The sequence below is a fragment of the Otolemur garnettii genome, unplaced genomic scaffold, assembly GCF_000181295.1.
Source record: "Otolemur garnettii isolate 467f Iridium unplaced genomic scaffold, OtoGar3 scaffold00145, whole genome shotgun sequence".
NCBI lineage: Eukaryota > Metazoa > Chordata > Mammalia > Primates > Galagidae > Otolemur > Otolemur garnettii.
The window spans coordinates 4,404,831-4,422,025 of NW_003852540.1; the positions used below are offsets into that span (position 1 = coordinate 4,404,831).

At 49.1% G+C, this 17,195-nt stretch overlaps 1 protein-coding gene across 1 annotated transcript in view; it reads left to right on the top strand.

Annotated features, from left to right (window-relative positions):
- The first annotated feature begins 4,012 nt into the window (after nucleotides 1-4,012).
- Nucleotides 4,013-17,195, top strand: part of PITPNA (phosphatidylinositol transfer protein alpha) — a 45,651-nt gene continuing 32,468 nt past the window's right edge. Inside the window, exons 1-3 of the mRNA XM_003799097.2 lie at nucleotides 4,013-4,288; nucleotides 8,247-8,277; nucleotides 13,568-13,713. Coding sequence (XP_003799145.1) covers nucleotides 4,269-4,288; nucleotides 8,247-8,277; nucleotides 13,568-13,713 — 197 coding nt within the window. The 5' untranslated portion in view covers nucleotides 4,013-4,268. The remainder of the gene's footprint in view (nucleotides 4,289-8,246; nucleotides 8,278-13,567; nucleotides 13,714-17,195) is intronic.

Below are 17,195 nucleotides of genomic sequence, written 5' to 3' on the forward strand. Positions count from 1 at the left end.
AGAAAATATCCACATTTCTAGAATGCCCATTGAAATGTGGAGGGGTTAAATGACATGATATCTGAGTTCAGCTTTAAAATGCTAAATGAAGCTGAATAAAGAAGAGAGATGAGGTAAGAATCTGGGTGATGGGGGAGAGGGTTCCTAAGGTTCTTGGACAGCTCCTCTGCTCACCATGGAACAGAGAGACAGTTTTCTAGCCCAGCATTCAGGGCTACACACTCAGTCCTGCCTGTGGGCCCAGGCCACCCCATCCCACCCCAACCCACCCCATTTCTTTCTTTTTTTTTTTTGAGACAGAGTCTCACTCTGTCACCCTGGGTAGAATGTCATGGCATCATAGCTCACAGCAACCTCAAACTTTTGGTCTTACGCAATTCTCTTGCCTCAGCCTCCCAAGTAGCTGGGACTACAGGCACCTGTCACAACATCCAGCTAGTTTTTTTCTATTTTTAGTAGAGATGGGGTCTGGCTCTTGCTTAGGATGGTCTCAAACTCCTGAGCTCAGGTGATCCACCTGCCTTGGCCTCTCAGAGAACTGGGTTACAGGCATGAGCCACCATGCCCGGCCCCACCCCATTTCTCACTCGTGTCCTAACCAGGATGCTCTGCTCTGCCCCCAAGTTGCACCGTGTGGAATCCCTTTTTGTACCCTGTCTATGCTGGTTTCCTTCTCTGGTTGTTATTCCCCCTTCCCAGTCACATCTGGCTCACATCTGGTCCCTCGCATCCTGGACACTTCTCACACCTTCTTGAGCCTTCTCCTGCACTGTTCCTTGTGTCACACATGTTCACCTTTACAAATAATGCCAGGGATTAGTACAGTTTTCAGCCAGTGCCAGTTCTCCACTCCAGGAGCTCCTTGAGGAAAAAGACTGTTTCTCCGGCATTTTGATTTTTGTTTTGTTTTTTTATTCCACATAGCTGCCCATCACAGCCCTTGAATCTCATCCTGCCTCAACTCTTATCAGCTGAGGAGCCACCTTAGCAATAATTCCTCTAGAAATTCAGGACTCAGTCTTCATACTGTCTTCTCCTAGAGTCTTCCCTGACCACCTGACTAAAGCCATCTGCTAAGGCCAAAGTCACCTACTCCTCATAACATTTATCACTAGTGGAAGTGATTTCTGTATTGGTTTGTTTATTTATTTATTTATTTATTTTGAGACAGAGATTCAAGCTGTCCACCTGGGTAGAGTGCCGTAGCATCACAGCTCACAGCAACCTCCAACTCCTGGGCTCAAGCGAGTCTCCTGCCTCTGCCTCCCAAGTAGCTGGGACTACACGTGCCCGCCACAACACCCGGCTATTTTTTGGTTGCAGCCATCATTGTTGTTTAGTGGGCCAGGCGGATTCAAACAAGCCAGCTCAGGTGTATGTGGCTGGCGCCTTAGCTGCTCTGTATTGGTTTATATTTTACTATCTCCTCACTCGGCAAGGGAAGGAGGACATCATGGTTTGTCGGGTTTTTTTTTTTTCCTTTTTTGGTCCCTGTGTCCTAAGTGCCTAGAAAAAGCTGCAGTATAGGGTCAGGTGCCCAAAGAATATTTGAGTAAGTGAATAAATGTAGTTTTCCTGACTAGATTGCAGGATTGCAAACTCCCAGAGGGCAAGGTTTGGTTGCTTCCTGGAGAGAGCCAGCAGGCGGCATTTGTGAATGATTCATTTAATCATTCATTAGGCCCTCAGGGGACCAGAGTCCAGGCCACTTAGCATTGGACTGAGGTCATAATGTTTCCTTTCTTGGCCATCCCTCCAAGATCTTGGGCTTGGATTTCTGGGGTCATCCCATTCTAGGTTTCACTGAATGAGTACAATAGTCAGGTGGTCCTGGGGCATCAGTCACAGCTTGATAGTAATATGGCCGCCTGCTTCACCCTCCCTTCTTTGGCAATCTGTTCACCATCTCACCCGGATGCCCCTTGAACACCCTGAACTCAATGTGTCCAACACTGGAGTCAACATCTACCCCCAACCAACCTGCCTTTCCTGTGTTCTCAGGGAAGGCAGTACTGTCCACCCAGGCTCTTAGGTTTTCTCTCCTCCTCCCTCTTTCTCACCCTCTCAATGAATCAACAAGTCTTTTTTTTTTGATTCGGAGCCTCAAGCTGTCCCCCTGGGTAGAGTGCCCTGGCATCACAACTCACAGCAACCTCCAACTCCTGGGCTCAAGCTAGTCTCCTGCCTCCGCCTCCCAAGTAGCTGGGACCACAGGAGTCCACCACAACGCCCAGCTACTTTTTGGTTGCAGCCCTCATTGGCGGGCCCAGGCTGGATTCGAACTGCCACCGTAGGTGTATGTGGCTGGTGCCTTAGCCACTTGAGCCACAGGTGCCCAGCAGAGTCAACAAGTCTTGCGGCTCGGTGCCTATAGCTCAACTGGCTAAGGCGCCAGCCACGTACACCTAAGGTGGCAGGTTCGAATCCCCAGACCGGACCCGCCAAACAACAATGACGGCTGCAACCAAAAAAAAATAGCCGGGCGTTGTGGCGGGCGCCTGTAGTCCCAGCTACTTGGGAGGCAGAGGCAGGAGACTCGCTTGAGCCCAGGAGTTGGAGGTTGCTGTGAGCTGTAATGCCACGGCACTCTACCCAGGGGGACAGCTTGAGGCTCTGTCTCAAAAAAAAAAAGAAAACAAGTCTTGCACAGATGACCTCTTGAGTTGTTCCTGAATCCATCTCTTTCTTTTCTTCCTTTCTAACACTGTCCTAGTTCACCTTCACCTGGACTTCTGCAGCAGCCCCCTCCTAACTGGTCTCTCAGCCTCTGCTCTGGCCCCCTCTGCATCCTGTCCTCTGCCCAGCCACCAGAGTGAGCCTTCACACAGGATACCTGCTCATGTCATTGTCAGAACCCTTAAATGCCTTCCCAAAGACCCAAACCGCCTCCCAGCTCCTGGGCCTGCAAACCTTAGCTCTAGTCACTTCTGTCAGTTCCCCAAATGCACTGCAATCTTCCTCTTGCCTCCAACCTTTGCATTCACTCTGCCTGTTCTCTTCTCTCCAGCCCACCCCTTACAGATCTCAACCCGGAACCTCTTCCTCCAGGATGGCTTCTCTGACCACACTCCTCACACTCAACTGGACCCCTCTGGTGTATCCCACCAAGGCAATGTCTCACCTCTCACAGCTCTATTAGTTCTAATTGCCTGGTTCTGTCTCCCCCAGCTACCCACCTACCGACAGCCATTTAACCCTGAGCTCCCTAGAGGGCCACATAGCATTCAACATGTTTACTCTCTCTACAAAAATACAGGCTTGGGGACGGCGCCTGTGGCTCAGGCCCCATATGCAGCTAAAACAGCAGTAGCAGCTACAACAATAAATAGCCGGAGTTGTGGTGGGCGCGTGTAGTTCCAGCTACTCAGGAGGCTGAGGCAAAAGAATCGCTTGGGCCCAGGAGTTGGAGGTTGCTGTGAGCTGTGGCTCCACAGCACTCTACCGAGGGCGATAAAGTGAGACTCTAACTCAAAAAAACAAAAACCAACCAACCAAACAAACAAACAAAAAACGCGCTTGGTACAGAGCTGACATTCAGCAAATATTTACTGGATGAATGACATTCCACTAAGACTGCTGGGTTAAAATCTCAGCTCCATCACATACTAGCTGTGGACTCACACAGTTCTTCTCACTGGTAAAATGGATAGAGTAACAGCATCTTTCTGGTAGCGTTTTTGTGAGAGGTCAACAACTCAGAGGAGCACTTTGCACATAAATTTGGCTCTTATTAATATTTTTTGACACAACCTTTTCCTGGCTCTCAATCAACCCCACCAGGGAGGCTCCAGGGTATCCGCTCCAGGTGCAGAAGAGCATTTTCACCTGGGACCCTGCTAGACACCTACCTCAGTGTTTGCTCTACCTACTACCCGGGTCTAGCGCACGCTGCGGGCCCACCTTGGATACCCAGGCGGATGCCGTGGCCCATTTAAGGACCAGAGAGGGCGGACCCGGGAAGACCCCGCCTCCGCGCTGAGGTCAACGCGCACCGCTGCGTGTGACGCTCTGGTTGCCGCAGAGACGCCCCGCCCCCGCGCGGCGCTGCGGAACCGGAGCTCCGGGCGGCGTCGGCAGCGGCGCGGGAGGCGGCAAGGCCGGGACGGCAGGAGCCGGCGCGGCGACCGCAGCGAGAGCAGCGGGGACGTAGCAGACCACGACGAAGGCTCACAGGCAGCCGGGCCGGGCCGGGCCACTGGGAGAGCGGCCGCCGGGAAGCGGGCGGGAGGCCGGGCGGGCAGCGGGCAGCCACCGAGCCGTGAAGCGACATGGTGGTGCTCAAGGAGTAGTGAGTGTCTGGCCGGCTGTGCGGAAGCGAGGAGGAAGGGAGGGTCGGGGATGACGACCAGAGAGCCTAATGGCCCGGCAGATGGAAGGGAGAGCGCTGGATGGGCGGCCCAGCAGGGGCTGAGGGGACAGTGAGGGCCTGAGGTGGGGCCAGCAGGGCTAGAGTGTTCCAGACAGCACCTGAGGTGGGGCCCAAGGGGCAGTGAAGGCGAACAGTCTTGGGGAGAGGCGAGGGGACAAAGAGGGCAAGACAGGGCCTGACGTGGGGTCAAAGGGTCAGTGAGAGCCGGACAGGGCATGAAGAAGGGCTGAGGGGATAGAGAGCATTGGATGTGATGTGGGGTGGTCCTACAGTGGGGGTTGAGGGAGGACGGGGCCAGGCAAAACTGCAGGCGGGGCAGAGAGGACTGGTGGGAGACAGGGAAGTTGTGTGAGGGGCTGAGGACCATCAGACAAGGGCAGGCCGGTGGTGGGGAGGTGTTCCAGGGCTGAACAGCACTAAGGAGCAGGGAAGATAAGATAAGACAGCTCCACAGCGGAGTTGAGGTGATGAGGAGGAGTGCCGAGGGGAACTTGGAGTATGAGGAGTGGCCACCTTAGGCATCAGGGGAAGGGTTGTAGTAAGTAAACCCAGGAAAAGGACTAGGGAGTTAGGGCCAGGCTTGGGTGACAGTGGAAGGCTCTGAAGAGATAAAGGAGAGGAGGCTGAGACAGGGGACTGGAGTGACAAGATGCCCCAGTAATAGGTGCAGAACAGGAGGCATTTGGGAAAAAGCTTGGGACTTGGGGACATTTGGGTCAGGAGTCCAGAAGATGTTGGGCAGGTCTGATGTGACATGAAGGACTAAGAAATTGCCAGGGTAGAGAACAGTCCAGAAAGAGAGTATGTTTATGAATGAATGTACTTCTTATTGGAGGTGAGAAGTACCAGGTCAGGGCCATCTTGTCTCAGGGGATCCTCAGTCTTGGTGCAAAGAGATGGGGAAATTGCTTTGAGGAATTGAGGTGTTCATAAAATTATAACTTGAGGAAAGACAGTGAAGAGTAGGGGCAGTTCTTGAGTAATAACTGGGAAGTGGGAAACTGGTGACTTCTGATAGGAGTTCCAGGAAGATGGGTTTGCTCCTGTAATCCAGGGCATTGGATGACAGGTAGAGATGTTTGGATTGCTAACTCTTTCAAGAATATTGCTGAAGCCCATGGTTCCAAGTAAATATCAGAGGATGTTTTCCCCCCAAAAGAGGAGGGACTGAGTATGTGTATGTAGAAGGTACAGTGAAACTGCTCTCCCTGGAAGGGGAACAAATGGCAGTATCGGGCCAGGAGCTCTCGAAGTCTGGAAGTGGGAGATGTCCATGCAGAGAGTGACTGGTGGAACTCTCTCGGTAGCTGGGAAGGTATACAGAGGGCTCTTTCCATTTTGTCAGTGAAGATACTTTGTCCTGACTAGGCTTGCTCCTTGGAGGTGTCTAAGACATTTAGGACATAGTGTGGGGTTTGGGGAACAAAGGGGACAGAGACCCAGATGTCATCCCAGCTTGGCATCTCATCAGAAGAGCATTATTTTGAGGCATTGAACCTCTACTTCTTGACATCTAGTGCAGCCAGAACTCAGCTTTATATGGTAAGGAGGAAAATGTGGTGCACTTTGGAGATTAATCCTCAGTGTCACACTGACAGGCTTTTCCCATTCTTCTGATGCTTTTCCTATTCCCAGATGAGCCTAGACTCTGTAGAAATCTATAGTTTTGAAAAGAAGGTCAGGCAGGGAAAGGAAGGGACCTTTAGAAGAGATCTGAGTGAGTTTTGAAACAAGGTGCTCCTTTCCAGTTCTTTGTTCTCCCCTTGAAGCCTGCCAGGGAAAAGTCTGAGGTGCTAGGGATGCAGAGCTTGTCTGGCATCTGCATTTCCTTCCTGCCCAACTGCTACCCTGTGTGTACATCCCCGGGCAGGGGGACGGGGCGGGGGGGGGTGCATTTGAGACACTTAGCTGTGGCTGCAGCGCTGCAGCTCTGGGAAGAGTGCAAGTGAAGGTCATGTTGTAGTGAGCACTGCTTCCAGTCTTAGCCCAGCCGCGCTTCTGTGTCCCTATCCTTTGGAATTGTACTCTATTGCTACTGAAGTGGTTTTGTTCCCGATAAAGGAAGGAGAAATGTCTGGGTGTGCTGTCACATAAGCAGATGCAGAGCATCCTGTCAAGAAGTAGAAAATGCCAGTCTCTTTTGTGGGGAGACTTGGGGCCCACCCAGGATCTGAAGGTTGTCCCTGTTGATTTTTCTGACACTTCCGCTAACAGGATTCTCCTTGATTTGATTTCTGCAAATTCTTGGATGTGATTTTTGCTGCTGTTCTTGAAGATAAAAGGCTTATTGTTTTCTAGGAAGTTTCTTCTGAGGGTGCAAAAATTCTGGCCTCCCAAGTTAGGAGTATTTTTGTGCACCATTGGCTTTGTCTAATGGGAGGAGACATTAGTGGCAGCATCCAATAAACTGAAGGAGTCACGTTATTTGAGTCCTTCTAGAAGGAGGGACTGTATAGACTTGGAGAGCCCATTTTGTCTTCCCTGCTACTTTTCTGCTTGGTGCCTTGTCTTTAGTGTGATATGTTCCTCAGAGCCCCTCTGTATGCTCCTTGCTTCCTGGGGGACCTCTGTGGAACTAGAAAATAGTAAGCTATTTACTAGTCTGGAGCAAGGAGCCCGAATGACAAACCCACTGCATAAGAAGGAGGGCATAGCAGCTCATGCTTCACTAAGCATGCAAGACACAGAAGGCCCCGAGCATTCCAGCAAGGGTCTGAGGTCTAAGACTCTAAGCTTGGGAACTGGCTTGACTTGTACTGAGTACAACCAAGGGTTTTTGTCTCAGCTCTCTGACCTCACAGCTTTGAACTGGGGGTTGGACATTGGTCTGCATTGCACATGCAAGTGCTGCCCACTCTAGCACCTCTGGGTTTCAGGCCCTTATGGAGATTTTTCTAGCCATGGCTTCTTCTTCTTTTTTTTTTTTTTTTTTTGAGACAGAGCCTCAACCTGTCCCCCTGGGTAGAGTGCCATGGCTTCACTGCTCACAGCAACCTCCAACTCCTGGGCTCAAGCGAGTCTCCTGTCTCAGCCTCCCAAGTAGCTGGGACCACAGCGCCCGCCACAACGCCTGGCTATTTTTTTGGTTGCAGCCATTATTGTTGTTTGGCGGGCCCGGGCTGGATTTGAACCCGCCACCTTAGGTGTATGTGGCTGGCGCCTTAGCCTCTTGAGCCACAGGCGCTGAGCCGCCATGGCTTCTTCATCAGGTTACTGGTGGTACTTCTGGCAGTTGAGTTGGAGAAGAAAATGATTAGTTGGGTACTTTTGGACAGCTTCTGGAGGTCAGGACACCAGTTGAGGGTCTCCTCTTTTGGCAGCTTTGTAATAGTAGCTTGTCCTGTAGCATCCTGCCCTAGAACAGAGGTGGTTGCTATGTGCTCTTAGGGTGATTAAGCCACCAAGGAGCTTGGCCCCCTCCCAGCCTTTTACCTTAGGGCCATTGGGAGGCTGGGTCCACAGATATATAAATCCTTAAGGGCTGATTCTTTGGATCTGCATCCTCATCCTAGTAGACCCTCCTGTGTTCACTTCTCCATTTTACTGGACTCGTTGGCAAGTCTTGTGGGAGAAGATAAGGGTGAGGGAGGAGGAAAAGAAGACTGCAACAAATGTGAGTCAGAGGCCTGGGAAGTAGAGGTGGGGGCAGTGGGGCGGCCAGGTTTGGACTAAATCATAAGGTTCTAAATGGGATGCCAGAAGAGTACAGAGGGTCCTAGCCTCAAAAGCACTCAGAGGGCCTTCTCTGCTAGGTTGTTATCAGTGAGTATAGTGTCACACACAGCAGAACGTTGAATACTGTTCTGAGATGATGCATTAAGAGCCTTGGGTAGGTCACAGAACCTGAAGTTGATACTGTCTTTTCCCTTTCTTGTAGTCGAGTCATCCTGCCAGTGTCTGTAGATGAGGTAAGTCCTTTTTCTTTCTTTTCCATAGTTGTACATAAGGGCTGTGACCATTGGCTCAGTTTGGGCTCTGCGTGGCCATATTCTTTGTATAGTTTTCATGTTTGTTCTAATATGGAGATAACTAGTGCTTCAATTTGAATTTTCCTGTTGCCACTTTCAGCTGAAGAAAGGCAACTGTGTGCAACCTGTCCCATGCTGGATAACTTTGAATGGAGACTGGATCATGCTGAGACTGTGTCTGTTTGAGGGCATGTTATTGATAGGATTAAGTGTGTACATTTCCAGGACCTCTGGAAAGTATGCCCGGCTCTTTTTGGTTGTGCCACAAACCATCAGGGCAGGAAGTCTCTCAGGCCCTTCTTAGTCACACTAGGAGATTGCTGGAAAGACCAAAACACAACCCTCCTTTTACGGAAAGCAGGGAATAACAAATGAGCTTGGCTTGCTCTCTGTCCTTTTATGGTTCCTGGGTCTGATGTCCCTGTGTATGGGGCTCTGACAGCAGGATTTGCTGTAGGAAGGTTCATAGGCTGTGTTGACTCAGAATTGATCTCTTGGACAACAGAAGACAGTCAGGGAGCCTCCCTTGTGTCACTCTTTCTCTGAACTTCCTCCACTTTCCACTCCTATTCTTTGCTTCCTTCTAAATCCACAGCCCCGCCTCACCCCAGCTTCCAGTTAAACTCAAGTTTGGGTGAAGTTTGGCATCCAGTATAGTGTCCCCAGTCACTGGGCTCCATCTCTCTTTCTTGCAGTGTCAGCATGAAGCTCTTGTGATAACTTCCATTCTGTTGCAAATATGAACTGGACCTTTGAAAAATGAAATCAGGCCAACAGAGCCTGCAGTACTCTTTAGTTGAGACAAATATCCAAGCTTGTTGGCCCCCAAGAGGGGTGGGAAGACATTGGCCCCTGGAGATTGCCTCCAGTGGTGGGCTGCTGTGGTAACCTGGGAGAGGGGGCAGAGGTGGACCTTGACTATGATTAGGGAGTTCCAGGAAGATAAGACAATGAGACTGGGGAAACCTGAGAAAAAGAAGGGGTGGTATGGTAGATATTGGGATCTGTGGAGGCACTGAAAATGTACCTAGGGCCTGGGAACTGGGTGCGTGGGCTCATAGGGGTTCCCTTGAAGGGGTCTGTTAACCCACTTCTTTGGGGGGCTTTGCTGTCCTTACAAAAAATAGCAAGTGATAATTTTCTAACCCAGAAGGCCAAGCAGGAAGGTCCAGCTTGAGCCCTGAAACTTGGCTCTTGGGGGTCCAGTGACCTCTGATATACAGGATGATTCCCTCTCCCCCACAACCCAGTCAAGAAGATGTCCCCTGAGAACACAGGATTTCCTCACCCCTCCTTAGTATGGTGTTTAGGGGTCTGGAAATGGATCTTTTGCAGGGAGTTTCTTGCAGGAATGAAGGGTAGGAATGTCTCTGAGGGCATGCAGACCAAAGAGAGCCAGGACTGTCCTGGAGCACCTCTCAGCTGCCTGTAGTAAGGCTAGAGGGGCCAGAACACTGATTGCATATGGGGGCCAAGAATGGAAGGAAAGGGGAACTCCCGCCTTGAGAGTGTCCACAGTTGGTGGTTTTTAGCTTGTGATGGTTTTTTTGCAGCATTGAGGAAGTGGTGGGGTGGGGTGTGTGGTAAAGCCTAAGTCTAAGCTTGGGAAGTGTGCACTGGTTAGGATTTATCTGTCTGCTTAGTGCTGGTCAGCTCGTTTTCAGCAAGAAACTACTGCAAGAAAGTAACACAAGGCCTAGGCTTAAGGCTTAGTTGCAGAAGATCAGAAAAATCTTGAATGAGGAGGCTAAAGAAGAAACAAGTAACCGTCAGCCCTGTCAGCGTCTTTGTCAGTAGCCCCATCCTGACTCTAGTTTTCTGTGGGAATAGAAAGCATCAGCTCAGCATCACATGACTGGTGGATTCACTTCCTAAATTGGAGGTTGTGACTTGAGGCCCTTGGAGTTTTCTCATTTGGGGGTAAAGAGAATAGCTGGGCATTGTGGTGGGCGCCTGTAGTCCCATCTACTTGGGAGGCTGAGGCAAGAGAATCACTTAAGCCCAAGAGTTTGAGGTGGCAGTGAGCTGTGATGCTACCAGCACTCTACCAAGGGTGACATAGTGAGACTCTGTCTCAAAAAAAAAAAAAAAGAGAGAAGATCGTGTCTTTATAATTATTCTAATGACCTGAATCAATATTTTGGAGACAGCATTAGCATGTGGCTGGGTAGAGCCTGAGGCCTAACACTGCACAGAGTATCTAGCTGTGCTGCATCATAGCAAGAAAGCACTGGCTGTTTGACATGGGTGTGTCCACCACTGGTTCCTGGCGCAGGTTGGCCTACACACTACTGTGGGCAGAGCTGTTTTACTTCTTGTTTCCAGGGAGTCATGGCACCCTTCCTCCATGGTACCTGGCCTGACAGGGCCATGTGGGTGGGACCAACGACTGTACTGCTTTTCTTGACATGTTTCATGTCAGTATTTCAGCCCTACCCACTATATCTACCCCAGCTCTTTCTCCACCCAGATTGCCAAAGTGGTGGAGGCTTTGTTTTTCTTAGCTGAATGTCTTGGCTGTTTGGGACAAGAGAACAAATTTCAAGAGCAAGGAAGATTGCTCTAGGCCCAAGTAGGCTGGAATCCCAGTCTTCTTGGGTTCTTTATCTGATTTAATGGTCTGACCCCCACTTCTACCCAATCTCAGACTGGCTGCTTTCCTATAGGGTGTGGAGCTGAAGGGGACTCCCTGACATGAATAGTGTCCCTCACTTGTAGCTTGTGCGGTCCAGTCTTACTTACCCCTTTGGATTAGCAAAACTGCCTTCAGTTGTCTCACTGGGATTAAAGGATCAGAATATCAAGAGAGATTAAAGAGGGAAGATGCCAGCCAACAGGCTGATCCTCTTAGAATCTGCCCTCTGATTCCTATAGCTGAAGAGAAAGCAAATGAAGACGATTAGTCTCTGCCTGGGGGTCCCCTCCCCAGGTAGCACCACTTGGGGGAAATCTGGTTCCCTCCATCAGGCCCTCTCCCCAGCCTGCCTTTCAGGAATGCTGAGTCTGTGGTGATACACGTTCTCATGGCTCCTCTCTGAGACAGAGTTACTGTTCCTTCTATGGGAACCCCCGACTCAGCCAAACCCAACCCACTTGATCAGGGCTTTCATGTGTGCCTCGGCTAGGTGGTAGTCTTGGAAACACACAGGGACAGTTTAAGGTTCCAGGGGGACATTGAGGCAGTGCTGGTGTTGCTCAGGATTAGCAAGGTTGAGGTGACTCCCTCTCGCCAGATGTCCTTCTTTTACGGGATTAATGGAGCCCTGATTATTTGCCTGGGCCTTTTCTTGACACTTTGTAGAAGAGTTTGCTTTGGAAGTTAGGGCTTTTTGAGCTTGGTGGTGGCAAACAGTGAACTGTCCTAGTCCTCTGCTTCACCTTCCAGACTTTGCCCAGAAATTTCCCTGAGGTGCTTAGGGAGTGGCCTGGTAGATCAGGCTTCCAAGTTTGAGGTGAAGCAGCACCGAAAGCTGCCTCTGCTCTTTGTTGTTGCAGGCAGTGACTTAAGTGGCAGTTGCCCAGAGATTCAGCCTCTCTGTGTTAATCTCAAAGAGAGAAAACCCTTGTCTTTCACCCCTGGGAGTACCAAGAATGTGGGAAAGGGGTAGAGAGGGTAAGGAAACCCTCCCCCCCACCTTTATTTTTTGAGACAATCTCACTCAGTCACCCTGGGTAGTGCCCTAGTGCCAACATAGCTCACAGCAACCTCAAGCTCCTGGGCTCAAATGATCCTCTTTTGCCTCAGCCACTCCAATAGCTGGCACCTGCCACAACTCCCAGCTAGTTTTCCAATTTTTAGTAGAGGTGAGGTCTTATTCTAGCTCTGGCTGGTCTCAAACTCCTGAACTCGAGCAGCTCACCTGCCTCAGCCTCCCAGAGTGCTAGAATTACAGCTGTGAGCCACCATGTCTGGCCAGGAAAACTTTAATCTCCCTCCAACTCCAGCATGTTGGGTAATCAAGTACCTTTGTTTCTTTTTCTCATATTCTCTAAATTCTCGAGCTTGGTTGGCACTGGCAGTGATAGGGAAGTTGCATCCTTTGATAGAGACATAACTTCCTGCATTAACTCTTGCTTCTTCATTTTCTTTTCACCTCAATTTTCCCTGCCGACAGCTTCCCTCAGAAAGAAGGGAGGAGAAGGACTAGGCCTGGGCACTGCCTAGGACTCCAGGTCATTGGCCCTAACAGTGAGCTGTCTGATGGGGTCAGAGGAAGCCAATGATCTTGACTGGTGACTTGATAGGGTGACATGTGACCCAAATAAAGGAAAAATGGGCTTTTGCCATCTAGTAAGGGCCAATACAGGGTGCACCCCGCTGGCACAAACTGTGGGGTAGGAATCTGTACTATCTAATATGGGAGTGGGAGCACTGGCTTCAACCCCAACAGGAATCTGGGAAACTTCGGGAGGTATAGTGTCTCTTTGAACCACTTATGGGGTGAGGAGGGGCATAAACACTGGAGAAAAAGAGGAGACTGTTTTACATAAAGGTTGTGGATTTCACAGAGCACTGGGCAACTTTCTTTGATAAGAAGTTATGTCTTAGGATCTTTTTTTTTTTTTTTTTTGAGAGACAGGGCCTCAAGCTATCCCCCTGGGTAGAGTGCCGTGGCATTACAGCTCACAGCAACCTCCAACTCCCGGGCTCAAGCGAGTCTCCTGCCTCCGCCTCCCAAGTAGCTGGGACCACAGGCGCCCGCCACAACGCCCGGCTATTTTTTGGTTGCAGCCGTCATTGTTGTTTGGCGGGTCCGGGCTGGGGATTCGAACCCGCCACCTTAGGTGTACGTGGCTGGCGCCTTAGCCGGTTGAGCTATAGGCGCCAAGCCAGGATCTTTTAAAATGAATAGAATAAAGAGATTTCAGCAACCAACCCCGATCTTGTTTGGGGGTCTTTATACCAGACACTGCCTTGAGCTCGCCAGTCCATTTTCTGGATGGTGGTGTGAAGTTAAGTATATTCACAACCTCTTTAAACCCTGATACATGGTGTGAAAAATGGGAAGGAGGAAATTAAACACATCTTATCACTAAAGACAGGCCATGGAGCAACATTCTCAATTGCATTGGGTAGACCTGAGCAAGGCCCAGTGTGAAATCCCAGAATGACCTCCTGGATGAGGGGACCCCCGGGTGACCTAATTGGACACTTACTGACAGCTGGACTATATGTAACTGTTAAGAAGATTCTGTGTTGAGGATAATGCCTCTGTCTCTGTTCCTTTAGTATCAAGTAGGGCAGCTGTATTCTGTGGCTGAGGCCAGTAAAAATGAAACAGGTGGTGGTGAAGGCGTGGAGGTCCTGGTGAACGAACCCTATGAGAAGGATGGTGAGAAAGGCCAGTACACACACAAGATCTACCACTTACAGAGGTATGTGACTGTGGCAGCAAGGCCAGATGGCAGCCTGGTTTGGACGTGATGATAATGGCTGAGGGTGTTTCCAGGTTATTACCAGGTTGCTCAAGTTGCTTCACTTGCCAGAGTGGATGTAGGTGGTACTTTGTTCATTTGAAGATTAGTTTAAAAAAAAAAAAGTAATTCTTGTTCTACCAGACTCCCAGTCCTTAGAAGTGATAGTATTTAGTTCCTTGTAGTCCCTTCCATTGTAGGTGACTATAGAAGTTTTTTTGTGTGTGTGTGTGTGAGAGAGAGAAAGAGAGACAAAATGGTTGTACATTTCCTTTATTTTATTATTTTTTTTGAGATAGGGTCTCACTTTGTTGCCCAGGCTAAGGTGTCTTCATAGTTCACTGCAACCTCAAACTCCCCGGTCCAAGCGAACTTCCTGCCTCAGCCTCCTGAGTAGCTGGGACTACAGGTGTGTGGTACCACACCTGGCTAATTTTTCTAGTTTTTGTAGAGATGGGTTTTGCTATATTGCTCAGGCTTATTTCAAACACCTGGCCTCAAACACACCTGATCACTTTCAGCCTCCCAAAGTGCTAGGATTCCAGGTGTGAGCCACTGGATCTGGCTGCTTTTATTATTATTATTTTTTTTTTTTTTTGAGACAGAGCCTCAAGCTATCCCCCTGGGTAGAGTGCCATGGCATCACGCTCACAGCAACCTCCACTCCTGGGCTCAAGCGAGTCTCCTGCCTCAGCCTCCCAAGTAGCTGGGACTACAGGCGCCCGCCACAACGCCTGGCTATTTTTTGGTTGCAGCCATCATTGTTGTTTGGCGGGCCCGGGCTGGGGATTCGAACCCGCCACCTTAGGTGTATGTGGCTGGCGCCTTAGCCACTGGAGCCACAGGCGCCGAGCCATGCTTTTATTATTTTTATAGAGCTGGGATCATACCATACGTACTGTGCTTTTCTCTTTTTTACTTGTCATATCATGGCTACCTTTCACTATCAGCATAATCTGCCTCAGTCTTTACAGTTACACATGATATTCATAGTATCATGTTGTATAGATATGCTATAAATTGTTTAACCAGTCCTCTCTCAATGTGTATTTATAGTAATTTCCACATGTCTACTACTCCAGTAGAAGTTCTGCATAAATCTTTTGATGTACTTAGTAAATGTTCCTAAAAGTAGAATTGTTGGGTCAGGTCGTCTTTTAAATTCTGGTAACTGTGAAATCAGCTACCAGAGAAATTTTGGTACCTCTCTTTGGAACAGTGGCATAAATATTTTAAAATGAAGTTTGAACTAATTTGTTTACCCAGATCCATAACAAACCACAAAAATTTGCTGAATCTGTAACCAAAACAGCAACATTTCAGTAAACTATGAACAGCCCCGAAGGATGCTGAAAGTCATAAACGTACACCAGCTGGAATAGAAGTCAAACCAAGCTAGTTTTAAAAGCTATCCATAACTAGAAAAAATAAACCTGATTCTTTTTTTAAATTGCAATAAAGTATACATAACATACAATTCACTTTTTTTTTTTTTTAGATAGAGTCTCACTTTATTGCCCTTGATAGAGTGCTGTGGCATCACAGCTCACAGCAACCTCCAACTCCTGGGCTTAGGCGATTCTCTTGCCTCAGCCTCCCGAGTAGCTGAGACTACAGGTGCCCACCACAGTGCCCGGCTATTTTTTTGTTGTGGTTTGGCTGGAGCCAGGTTTGAACCTGCCACCCTTGGTATCTGGGGCCGGCACCCTACTCACTGAGCTACAGACACCTCCCAAAATTCACTATTTCAACCATTTTTTAGTATACAATTCAGTGACATTTAGTATATCCACACTGCTATGCAACTTACACCTGATTCTCAATTTCTAATCACTAAACTGAACCAATGCCAATTTAATTTTCATTTGGTAAAAGCCCTGATTGATTCGAGTGTCATTCTGGTGATATAAAAGTGCTAACCCAAGGGATCCAGGATTTTGCAGGGCTAGAGCCAGGAGGAGGGCCACACTGTGAAGTGGGAAAAACTCACCATGATCCCATTTCCCTGTCAGTGTACTCTTTTCCTCCATGATTCCCCTTGCTCTTCTGGTATTTGTATCATTTAAAAAAAATTTTTTTTTCGGGTGGCACCTGTGGCTCAAAGGAGTGGGGCACTGGGGCCAGAGGTGGTGGGTTCAAACCCAGCCCCAGCCAAAAACTGCCAAAAAAAAAGAAAAAAAATTTTTTTTTCTTTGAAACAGAGTTTCATTTTGTCACCCTCAGTAGAGTGCTGTGGCATCATAGCTCACAACAACTTCAAACTCTTGAGCATAAGTGATTCTCTTGCCTCAGCCTCCCAAGTAGCTGGGACTATAGGCTCCTGCCATATGCCTGGCTATTTTTAGAGATGGGCTCTCACTTTGGCTCAGGCTGGTCTCTAGCCTGTGAGCTCAGGTAATCCACCCATCTCTACCTCCCAGAGTGCTAGGATCACAGGCATGAGCCACTGTGCCCCACTACGTTTTTTAATTAAAAAAATTTTTTTTGAGACTGAGTCGATGTTGCCCTTGGTAGAGTTCTGTGGCTTCACAGCTCACAGCAACCTCAAACTTTTGGGCTTAAGCAATTGTCTTGCCTCAGCCGCCCAAGTACCTGGGACTATAGGTGCCCACACCAACGCCCGGTTATTTTTTGTTTGTGTTGTCATTGTTGATTAGCAGGACCAGGCCAGGCTTGAACCCACCAGTCTTCGTATATGTGACTGGTACCCTACTCACTGAGCTGTGGGTGCTGAGCCTTAAAAAATATTGTTTAAAGACAGGGTCTTGCTTTGGCTGGAATCCAGTAGCGTAATCATAGCTCACAGCAACCTGAAACTTCTGGGCTCAAGGGGTCCTCCTACCTCAGTCTCCTGAGTAGCTAGGATAACAGGAGCAAACTACTGCACCTGGCTTTAGTATTTATATTTTTTAAAAAAAATTTTGAAAAGAGTGTGGTGCCTGTGGCTCAGTGGATAGGGCACCAGCCCCATTTACTGATGGGGACGGGTTCCAACACAGCCCCAGTCAGCTAAAACAGCAGTAGCAACTGCAACAAAAATAGCCAGGCATTGTGGTGGGCACCTATAGTCCCAGCAACTCAGGAGGCTGAGGCAAGAGAATCGCCCTAGCCTGTGAGCTGTGATGCCACAGCACTCTACCGAGGGTGACAAAGTGAGACTCTGTCTCCAAAAAAAAAAAAGAAAGAAAGAAAAAATTTGAAAAGAGATGATATAGTTGATATTTTAGGTAGAAGGGGCCAATTGTTTTGTCAAGACTCACTTGGTCTGGCTCGGCGCCTGTGGCTCAAGCAGCTAAGGCGCCAGCCACATACACCTAAGGTGGTGGGTTCGAATCCCCAGCCCAGACCCGCCAAACAACAATGATGGCTGCAACCAAAAAATGGCCAGGTGTTGTGGCGGGCACCTGTAGTCCCAGCTACTTGGGAGGCTAAGGCAGGAGACT